The sequence below is a fragment of the Vigna umbellata genome, chromosome 4 (assembly GCF_029865625.1).
Source record: "Vigna umbellata cultivar VRB3 chromosome 4, Vumbellata_1.0, whole genome shotgun sequence".
Taxonomy (NCBI): Eukaryota; Viridiplantae; Streptophyta; class Magnoliopsida; order Fabales; family Fabaceae; genus Vigna; species Vigna umbellata.
In genome coordinates, this window is record NC_142168.1 from 58500743 (window position 1) to 58513496 (window position 12754).

At 29.5% G+C, this 12754-nt stretch overlaps 1 protein-coding gene across 1 annotated transcript; it reads left to right on the top strand.

The window, feature by feature from the left end:
• The first annotated feature begins 347 nt into the window (after positions 1-347).
• Positions 348-966, top strand: LOC148200693 (uncharacterized). The gene has a single exon (XM_088111474.1). It carries the CDS (start codon positions 381-383, stop codon positions 585-587), a length of 207 nt encoding a protein of 68 aa, XP_087967600.1. The 5' UTR covers positions 348-380; the 3' UTR covers positions 588-966.
• The last annotated feature ends 11788 nt before the right edge of the window (positions 967-12754 follow it).

Sequence of the window (12754 nt, forward strand, 5' to 3'; positions counted from 1 at the left end):
ATGGAGAGAAAAAGGTGATAAGAAGCCCTAATGAAAGGATCTCTCAGAATACTTAATATTTGGTTAACTACTTATAAGCACAGTATAACTAAACGTTAATCAATAATTAAAGAACCTTATTAGATGCTTACATACGTACGTATGTTCTTTACAATTTCTATATAGTTTTTGACGAGGTCATCGCGATACTGGGTAGCGCGTATATGGTGTTTTGGAGTCCAAGGTATGGTGCTTCCCATATTTCAACCTTCAAACATTAATAGTCAAATCAAAGCACTAAAAAAATTCAAACACAACCACTATATAAACCTAGTATGTCTGTCCCCTTCCACTTTCATATCAGAAAACCTAGCTCTGGTTGTTTCTCCAATCAGTCATCAATGGCTCTGTCTCACAGGAGGATCCTCTCCACAGTTTTGCAGATTCTGTTGGTCACCTTCATCGTTTTCGTTGCTTCTCCAGAATCTGGAGTAGCTTGCAGGCCATTATTCTTACATTATCAATGGTCATGGGAATACGGCCTTCTCTTTCAGTCCCTTCCAAACGCACCAGCACCACCATCAGGTGGAGATCCCACACATCCCTGATTCATCACCTTCACTCTTTACACAGATTAGTCCTTTTAGATTTATGAAAAAACAAGAATCTAAGGACTCTATCGACCCTATTTGTCCTACGTGATATGTCACCGGAGCAATTGCAGTCTCCGTGCACACGTTTCACGTGGTTGTAGATTATTTCCATTTTTATTATTTTTTTTTAGCGTTTTTCATGTTTTCACATGTAAATGCTTTTTCAAAAACCTCTTCCTTTACTTCTTGTATTGACATTCCATCAATTGTGATACTCTCACACAATTATATATATTATTAGTTATCTGGAACATGTGTAATTTATTCTTTTAGGTTTGTTGCCTTATTGTATGCTAATCTTTGGTTAAGCATTAAAAAGAAAACCATTTTAAATTATGGATTAAGCTCTTTAAGCATTACGTGTTCTTTCCGTTCTCAGGCTGAAGCAGGGGCTGTTAAGCATGTCGACGATAAAATAATATAACTGAGGAAAAAATTAAATATTTACATGTAAAAAAAACAAGTTTTTTAATATATTTTTGGACGGCCGGAATTTATTTTAATATTTATTTGTTAAAAAATTGAGATTGGCGCGGTCACCATGTCATCCTTGGCTGCGTGCGTTTAAAGTTGAAAAAAAAAATGGTTGTACCTAATTTTGCTCAAAGCTCGAACTAACATTTGATTACATTTTGTTTAACTGACCATTACTAATTGTGTTCTTCTTGGACCTAACAAAAACAAAGATGGGTTTTAGAGACTTTGCTGTTAAGACGTTCCTTTCCGGATATTACTGCCACCAAAAGATGACGAGTAGATATGGTGACTTAGATGAGTTAATATTGGCCTATCTAATGTTTTTAAATTGACCATTGAATCTTTTACTTGTTCAGTCGGCGATTCCAATGTATAAGAGCATATCTGTTTAACACACTACAATTTCGCTAAAAATCTCTTCGTCTAAAACTAAAGGCTGAGATGACTTTGGCTGGTTCAATGCACGACTCCAATTTCAAACAAATGGATCACTCATATTTTCATAAATTATTTTACTGTAGCCTTGATTGAAACTCAGAGGTTCAACCATAACCTTAAGACAGTGTTTGTCTTTGGGAAACAACGAAAACTTTTAACGAGTCAAGATTTTACTTGTGAAATACAACGATACTTTGGAACCATAATATATATACAGAGAGAGAGAGAGAATTTGCACTCGGAAAGAGATATACTTTGATTTATCCGTGGCAAATGTGTCATACATCCATCTAAAGTTGAGAATGAACCTATCATTTTATTCATTCTGGTTGAAATAAAAGATCAAAAACCTATCTATTAAATATGTCTTCTATTATTTTATTTTTTAATTTTACATATTCAAAATTTATTTTTTCTATATATCATATATTAAAAATACATTATAAATACTTTTTTATGTTGTAATTGATTAATTAATATCTCCAATTAAATAATTTAAAATTATAATTATCTTTATATGTTAAATATTTTATTACAATTAATAATTAAAATTTAATTTATAAATCTATATCTATATATAAAGAGATATTTTTTTATATAATTTTTATTTCTATTTTATCTTTTTATAATATAATTTTTAATTTATTTTTAAAGAAATATAATTACTGATTAATTTTTTTAAATAACCACTATTTTGAAACATTTTATATAAAATTATCATATTTATTATTTGTTTTATTATAATTGTAGTTTCTATCTTAAGACTGCTTTTAATTATTTTCTCTTATATATTAGTTTAATTAATTTATACATTATTAATTTATAACATAATATAAATATCTAAAAAATTGGACACATATATATGAAATTATTATTAATTTAAACTATATTATTATTACTATATATTTAGATATAGTAAAAATATAATTTTTTTAAATTTTTTTTTATTTTATTTAAAAGAAAAGTAAACTGCGATTAGCCAATCCCATCTTATTTCTTGCCCACGACGGATCAAATATAAACGGTAAACAGATTGAAAACTGTGTAACTTGACCTATAAAATTTTGACAGGTTTTACATATCTTGATAGACTCTATCGCCTATATAAATAGAAAACGTGTTTTTTATGACATGCACCACCCGAAAAGATATTAATCATTCCAAAGGACTATGTGATTAATTCACATGTTGTAAGTTCTGATGAAAAGAAAACACAGCTTCTAAGTTTTTTAATTGACAAATGAGAAACATACATGGAAAATAATTAATTTATATCTAAAATTAAATATAATTATATGAAATTAATGTATATGGTTAAAAAATGGGTTAAATATATTTTTATATATATTTGTGTATAATTAGGACTTTGATTTAAAAACAATAAAACTAATACTTATTATTTTATATTTTTCTCCTAATAAAACACATTGTTTTTTACTGTCAGATTCGTCAATAGTCGCCAATCGCAATGCTTGTCATATTTTTTTAAATTTTTTCCTATTTATAATATATTAATGTTGTATAATTATCTTATTGTTGTATATGGTTCCTTAAAAATCCTACCGCATGAGGATATCAAAATTTATAATTTTCACAAAATGGAGAATTTTACATAATTAAATTTATGACAATCTATATTTTTAATAAATTATTAATAGTTGTCAAATTTGTTCATAATCAACTTCCAAGCAAAGAAGAAATTAGTATTTGGAAGTATTTTTTTTAAAACAAATTATCACATAACGTGTTCAATCAATCACAAGAGTGGTCGGGTTATAGCTTGGATTATCTAGCGAGTCACTAATGAATCCGGTTGACTACCAAGCAAATCAGTCGATCATGAATAAGACCAAGTACATTAATTTTAATGTTCATCAACTTAAAAGTAAGTACGATTACACATAATTGGATCCTAATTAAGTCAATGTTAATAAATAAATAAATAACTTAAGGTAAAACTTATAAACTGATGTTTAAGGTAAGGAGGAAGGTTACACATTTATTATTGCATTAAATTGTCAAATTTTAAGTTGACTTTGGACAAATGGTTTGACCCAACAGACTTCTAGACAACATTTGGACTTTAGACAACATTTGGACTATAGACAACATAGCATAACCCAAACCGATTACATTGACTCCATTTTCAGAATATTTTGACATCCATCGTGGAGCTGTGTGATCAATAACTAAAAAAATATATGGTGACCATAAGGAACATGATCAGTAACATAGCAACAAAGGAGTTAGAGAACCAACCTAGCCAACTTATGATGCTTAGGAGCACACAGAAAAAGATGGAGGAGATGCAACACAAGTATAAGGAAGAGTGATGACCCTCCAGGCTGAGAATGCAATGCATAGAGTGTCTGACATTCAGTGTCTCTTGCACCAATCCAACTGTCTCGACCAGATTGTGGGAGGATTCATGCAAGACCGTCCATGAGGACAACACAGGAGCCAACAAGGACAACTCGTTTATGCAAACAGTTAACACAGTCGGATTGTTTCCCTTCACGTCGAGAAAAATGAAAACCTCCATGCCTAATAAGTGAACCCCTCTAGCTTTTGAGAAATATGACAGTTCAATCTATCCTAACAAACTTCTTAAAATATTCATGAATTAAATGACTTTCTATATATTGATCATATTCGCTAAATAACTCAAATTGTAAATTTATAATTTCATGTGTTGATATTACCATATCTGTCACTTAACTAACTATATCTATAATTCTTTTCTTGGACTGAAAGTGAAAATTTATCTCAAAAGGTTATCTAGAGATTGTTTCTCTCAATCAAACATTCCAACTAAACCTTTAGTGTCAATCTCATTTCTACGACTACATGTATGCGTTAATACTTTGATTTTGCTCTGAATTTTTGTAAAATTTGTTGTATTTTTTGTTTGTGTTAACTATCAATCCATATGTCCTTTGAGAATCTACATTGTTAAATTTATTTTCTTACATTAAAGTTAATAAATTCTACATACCATGATTAAAGAGAGAGTTTGTGAAAGTATAATGTTTTGTTGTTATTTTGTTTTTCAAACTTTATAAATAAAAGAAAGATGGATCATGAGATTGTGATGGCATGAAATTCAAGCAATCCAGCTCATTCATCATCTACGGAACTTATTCAAGACATAGCGCAGTTTCCTTTCTACATGATTCATCTTTATGTCAATTAAATTGTAATATGCGTGCTTGCTAAGAAAAATATCTGTCAAAATTTGCTGCTCAATTATCTTTTTCGTTGTTTTGTTTTGTTTTTTTTCTTCAATTTTATCCATTTTTTTAATAACTAATTTGATATCAATCTTTTCTACATGAAGATATTTATAAGAGGATATACATTTTTGTAACTCTCTTTGATGCCATATTTTAATTTGACAATTTTACCTTATAAAAAATGAAAATAATTTATTTATTTAGTAAAATAAAAAATTGAATATTTTTTTTATTTTACTACAACTAAATAATCTCTCCATTTCAAAATGATTAAATATTTTTTAAATAACAGTTGCATCATTTTTTAATACTTTTTATAAAATTATATGTTTTCTTCTCTCTCTCTCTCTCTCATATTAAATAGTTATTCATAAAAATAATAAAATAATATATTTCAATATAGTAAAAATGTAAATACGCGTGTAAATGTTTTGGCTAATAGATATTAAGAAAAACATGAATTTAATTTGTGTTCTTCAATATCAAAATATATGACATCTATATATTTCATATTTTGAATCATCAATTATGTCATCACAATGTTACTTCTCCATTTACAAAGCCATAAAAATCCAAATTTTCAAAGACGTAATAATCCAACTTCCGTTCATCCAATATTCATTATCGATGGAATGATAGAAAACTCGCTATGAACTAGGTCCCAAATTCAAACCACATCCAAATTTCTAAACAATGCTTTTTAAGTTTATCTGACATAATTTTATATATTTATCTCTAATAAATTGTTATTCTTATAACCCATGTTATATATATATATATATATATATATATATATATATATATATATATATATATATATATATATATACTTTGCTGATAAAAAAAATTAGTGTTTTTTTTAATATTTGAAAATAGTAAGAAATTATGACAAACTACACGCATAATTTATTTCCACCCTTCAAAAGTTATATTTCCTAAGACAAACATTACGAAAAGTCATTTTTTCTCTAACTAGTTTTCTTCATTTTTATCTGTTCAAACATTCTGGTAGAATATCGGGTGCTCAATGGACTTGCAATTCATTTATATGCTAAACTATCTCATCTACACAGTCACCAATTTTTCTTGCTTAACGCATTTTAGGTTGAAAATTAACTACACATGATAAAGTCATTTTAATATTTTTAATTTTGCACTAATTTTTTCCCTTCTAAACAGCGGTCTTGTGACTTATTCAATTTAGAGAAAATGTTAAGTTTAGTCAAGAGTTAGATTTTCTTCTCATCTTTTGATATTGATAATTATTTTCTATAATAATTCTACACTACTCAATGATAATTTCTTATTCAATGTATTAATGTTTGAAAATGAATTCTTAAATAAGTTTATTTTAAATTAAAATAGCCAAAAGATGTTTTCTCTTATTTCACACTATGCACCAGTTGAGCAACATTGTGTACCTGCATTTTTAAAATTGGAAATACTTTTTTAAAATAAAAATTAGACATAACCTCGTATATTTCATATTAAGTTTGTGTACATGTAACATACCAACCACAATAAAAATAATAATAATAATAATAATAATAATAATAATAATAATAATAATAATAATAATTTTATTATTATTATATTTGGAAAACCGAATGCATGGAAATTGAATACGATGTTTAATTTATGTGTTGTCGCAATTGGACTTTTGCATTTGATCCAAATATACTATGATCACACTGACATGACCAGGTTCAAGTTGCGTACATTTGATTTATTCTAAATTTGTGAGTAAAATTCAAATTCAAATTCAAATTCCAATTCAAATTCAAACCTTTTGAAATGACGACTAATGAGAAAGTCAATTCACACAGCAAGGATGCGTTTGAGGAAACACAAATTATCATAATCGATCTCAGTGGGTAAGGCCGAGAAACTATTACAACATGTTTTTCCACCGTCACAGTGTTGCAGTTTTGGTTAAATCATTCTAAATTGCAGTTTTGGTTAAATCATTCTAAATTTTAAATTAATATATTTTAACGTGTTCGTTCAAGAGCGGTGTTATTATATACACAAGAATCAGACAAAAGACACGAGTCAATATATCATTCAATAAATTTATATAAAAAGTTATTATTGAGATATGTGTCTTGATGGAATTATGAATAAACTTATATCTACTTTTCGTGTTGGAACAACGTGTCACAACAATCACTTCTCTTTTTCTAATTGGTCTTATCAGACTTAAAAGCGCTTAAAAAGTGTGGAATTTATAATTAAAGGTAAAAAATTATATTTATTTATGAAAATATTATCGCATCGCTTCTAAATTGATTATTAATTCGTGTTAAAGGTTGGGTAGACAATTAAACGTAGGTAGAGGGGAAAACTCTAATGTTGTGTTCAGTTAGAGAGAAATTATTATGATTGATATGTTCTTTTATTTATTGTTAATTTAATGAAGTACAAATCAGATGAATTTTTGAATCATTGATAAATTGAAAAAGAAAATTAATGAAAGAAAAAGACTATGTGTAATTGTTCAACAATAAATACAAGTAATGGAGTCTTGAAATGCACTCTTAACGGCCATGACTCATTCATTTCATTCAACTTCAGAAGGAATTTAACATATGAACATTCAAGATAATAATTTATTCACACAGTGTTTCCGACTTTCTATCTTAACATTTATATCATACAAGACGTTTAATATGGATGTTAATACAATATCGTTTCAATAGATTGCTTACATACCTCACTGAAGCAACTTTATCCTAAACTATGACAAATATATTTGTACGTTATTATGTTCGCACATTTTTTTATGTTATGTAATATTTTAACTTTGTTTAATTATTTATTTCCTCAAAAATATTCAATTTTACTTTGATAGCAAATAAAATCATACCACTTTGCAGTAAATTATATTACAAAAATATTACTTTTAAAAATAAATTCATTTTACTAAATTATAATTGTTTTTACATTTTTAAAATTATTTTTAATAATTAATGTTAATTTTTTACTCTTTATAAACATTTTTACAATTAAATATAACATTAACAATTATTTTATATTACTTTAATAACTAGAGGTATTTTGGTAATCTTCAATTTCTAACAATTAAACAACTTTTTTTATCTATCATATCAATCAAATCATACACTAATTCTGAGGCACTTTACTACTAAATTTACTCTCACTTACTGTCAAATCCACTCAAATAATCAATAATTAATTTACCTTCAAATCTTCTCAAATTCATCCACTCACTCTCTCCTAAATCCTTCCTTCAAAGTAAACGTACCGTAACATAAATAATTAAGGTTTTTTTAGAAAAATTAACTATCATCCATGATACTCTTTCAAATAAAATTATGTTAAATATCATTATAAATTTTTTGACATATCAATTTTGATATTTCAATTATACTAATATAATAAAAAATTTATCAATCATTTATTATTATATAAAAATTTATTAAAAAAAGAAAATAAAAAATACAAAGCATGGAAGACCACGTCCAATTCTTATAAAATTACACTTCATAAATCAAGTAAACTATACTTATTATGGAAAAAATTTAATTAAATAAATACATTAAGGTAATACATTAAACTACTTATGAAAATACTTGCTTGAACAAAGTTAAAAATATTTTGTTTGAAGAAAACATAAGAATACATGAAAAAAATTTGAGTTAAAGGAATATTTTAGTTGACACCAATATAAAATAATAATATAATATTTTTAACTGTTTAAGTCTATTAATAATTTTATGTGTATGTGGATGACGTAAATATATATCGGACAAATTTTCTGACATAAATTTACATCAAATTTTATAATACTTGAAGTACTTTTTTTTGTAATTTCTTTTAAAAAAATAGTTTTGACTTAAAAGCAAAACTTAAAATATAAAAAAATATCAATTGTAAAAATTTTGTTCTATGTATATGAAACAAATGACAATAACATGTAAAATAAGAAATAATCTCAATAAAGATGTTTATGAATTTTGTTGTTAAGATCCCCGAAAAGTCACAAAAATATATAACATACAATGCCCTTGACTCACAACTTCAATACAATCGAGGTAACCATTAAAAAACACCTATAACCACAAGAGAAACTTATGAACAAAGAAATATACTGTCAAGTTTTCTTTATTTACAAAAAATACAACCACACTTTTTTAACGTCTAATTCTTTGTAATTAAATGTATATTATGAGACGTAATTGACTTATTTTTCATTAGTGTGAGTGAAGTAAAAATTCTTGTAACCAAAGTTGAGCAAAAAGTTTCTTTTTTTTGTTGGGTGAGGCTTAAACCATAAGTCATAATTAAGGTAAATGAAAATTTTCTTGATTAAGGTCAAGCTAAATATAGACTAATGAAGATTAAATTATTAATTTTTTGATTGAGATTGAAACAAAAAATGTCTTAATTTAGAATAAAATTTGATGATGCTCTTGTTAACACTTAGTTGAAGATGCTCAACTACAATTAAGTTGATGATACTCTTGCTAAGGTTGACTTAATTATGTTCAAACAAAATTTGATGTGTAAATATTCTAGTTAAAGCTGTCAAAACGGATCATCCGGCTTGACCTGGCCCGACCCACCATGAATTGGTCACTTAGTGAACCAACCTAACCCGACTCATTTATTAGCAAGTCAGAAAAATTCGAGCCCGGCCCGATCCACCACGGGTTGATGGGTAAACGGGTTGTCTCATTTAATTACAATTTTTTAATAATAAAATTTACAAACTTTCTATAATTCAAATCTAAACAAATTTCACTCTCAACCTGGATGTTTAACTAATTTTGAAAATAAAGAATTTAAATAATTTTTTCAAGCAAAAAAATAATAATAAATATCTTTTTATAAAATTAAAATTAAATTTTAATAAAATAAAATTAGATAGGTGGGTTAGTGGACCAACCCAGTCCATCACGGATTCAACCCGCATGAGCCGGGTTTAAATGAGCCAGATTATTGGCTTGCGGGTTGGTAAATATTTGTTGATATCAAGGTATAAAAATTAAAGTGGAGTTAAATTAATTTGGTTGAGATTAAATTGAAATATTTTAGTTCATTTTGAGTTTAAATTACTTTGCCAATGTCAAGTTAGATATAAAAGTAAAAAAAATATTAAATAGTAATAAATTTTAGAAGCATAAAATAATTAGTTATTAAAATAATTAATTTAGATACTAACTTATAAATTAAAAATCATTATTATCTAAAATAAATTATTTTATAAATAAAATCATGATCGATGAATTAGAATCTAAATTAGTTTTTATTAATTTCCAAAATTTTAGCTACCAAGAAACAATCTCTACTTACAAGGTTGGATTCGAAATACCTAATATGTGGCATAATTCTCAAACAATATAAGATTGCTGGCTACTATTGCATAACCTTAGAATTGGATTCCAAAATCATCAGATAATTTTGTTGGAAAGACACATAAACAAGATATGTGTTATGTATGTTCTTGGTCACTCAAGAACATTGTCTACAGAGCTATTTTCTCTTGCCCAAAGCATTTCTTCACAATTTATTTATTTTGCATATTTGACTTTATAAGCCCGAAAACCTTATATACATATATATGCTCATCTTAGATCAAGTGTAGTTACATTCCTTCATGAAAACTTCTCTACCATTCATAATAAATACTTCTCTACTACTTATATATTGCTGATAAGGTAACTAAGAGACACTAGTGCAGTCAGACGTTATGGCACTGGTTCTTTTAGCTTATAGACACCGGTTATTGATCCGAAGCATATCTAGATGAGGTTAAAGATCTGCACTTTTATACCTCGGTTGCTGTGAACCGAGGCAAAACAATATACGATTAGAACTCGGTTCCTTTGAACCGAGGCAGTATCCTCTTCCTGGTTTCTCCATCAGGCCGCCGTCGTCTCGTCTTTCTCACGCTGTCAAACACCATACGTCGTCAAACACCACACGCCGCCAAACACCACCGTCTTTCTCACATACCACCCGCCGCCAAACACCACCGTCTTTCTCTTCTCTTCCTTCTTCCTCAACTAATAATGTTACCCTCACATCCACCACCACTACTCCCACATCGGAAAATCAAAACCTCAAGTGCCCGCGATGCGATTCATCCAACACCAAGTTCTGCTACTGCAACAACTACAACCTCACTCAGCCCCGCCACTTTTGCAAGACGTGTCGCCGCTACTGGACCAAAGGTGGCGCTCTCCGCAATGTTCCCATCGGCGGCTGCTGCCGGAAAAACAAAAATATCAGCATGGCGAACTCAGCCGTTGCATCTGAGAGTGGATTTGGAGCGGATCTGGAGCGGATCTAGAGCAGATCTAGACGAAGCTGGCGGTGGATCTGGACGAAGCAGATCTGGAGCGGATCTGTAGTGGATCGACGATGAGGCAGTGGTTGACCACGCGACACGAGGCAGCAACGGGGAGGCCGCGGCGGTGAGGGAGCAGTAGCGGAGAGGCACGAGCAGGGGTTGGATGGCAGCGGGAGAGAAGAATTTCTTGGATGGCAGCAAAGAGAAGAGAAGCAGAGAGAAGAGCGGGTAGACGAATGGGAGCTCGACGACGAGGCGGTGGTTGACCACTCGACGGCGACGCAGTAACGGGGAGGCCGCGGCGGTGAGAGAGTAGCAGCGGGGAGGCGCGAGCAGTGGTTGGATGGCAGTCGCGAGAGAGGAATTTCTTCGATGGCAGTAGAGAGAGAGAGAAGCACAGATAAGAGAAGCAGAGAGATAGGTAGGGTAAATTGACTCGGTTGTTTCTTTAACCGAAGTAATTTATTTTTATTGCCTCGGTTCTTCCTCCAACCGGTGCCTATACACAGATTATACACTCCGGACAGTTTTTAACCGATTTAATATGTTTATTATGCCTCGGTTCCTGTTGAACCGAGGCCTATAAATTCACACAAATTACAATTCTGCCACCGCATTTATATTTGCTTCGGGTCTGTCCAAACCGAGACCTATTAGGCGCGTTAGAAAGCCTTTTTTTTACTAGTGAGACCTTAAAACTTAGAAATACTTCATCCCAACAAAACAAAATAAAGGCATAGCTCTCATTTTAAAGAACACAGGAACGAAGTTTGTTAAAATGAAAAAAATAATTTATTGTTACTATTGTTATAAATTAAGAGCGAAGAGGTATTTAAGTTACAAAATAAAACATAAATTTTTTTGTTGTTGTAAACACTACAAAATTTCTTGAAATTATAGATAAAATTTTATTAAACGAAAATAAATATATTTGTAAATTTGAATTATCGACGGATTTTATAGTCTGATTTTAAAATTTTAATTATCAACGAATTTGTTATCTATAAAAAAATTTGTCATGAATGACAAATTTCTCATTCAAATCTTACGTTTAGTGTGTAAACATAAAACTTTTTCTTCATCTTTTCCTATGTTGCGCAATCCATCATCACTACAACCTAAGTCCTCTAGATACATGAGAGGCTTTGCCTCTTCATTTTTATCTCTTATTCACACTCAAACCTATGAATATCGAGCTTCCTTGTTGCCCGAGACACCACACACATTTTCCACTATCACATGAACATACTCTTTTCCCCTTTTCATCATGAAAAATTTCCATTTCTAAACAATAGTAGGACATTTGCTAATGATGTTGATTCTGGGCTTGAGGAGGATTATGATAGTAAGGTTTCGGTGGTGATTGTTTTGTAGATCTTGATGAGGTTCATAGGGTATGCAAGTTGATTGATGAATTGTTTGCCTTATATAGGAGTAGGGAGGCAGATCTTGATGAATGTGCGATTCAATTGTTGCATGATTTGGTTGTGGAGCTGTTGCAAAGATTTAAGCATACTAAGAAGTCAACTTTTCAATTTTTGTTGGGCGAGGAAAATGCCTAGGTTTGCTAATGATTGCAGAACTTATAACCGCATGATGAGTGTTCTTGAGGAAGACTAGATAATTTTAGACAATGGTGGCCGAGATGTTACTAGCCA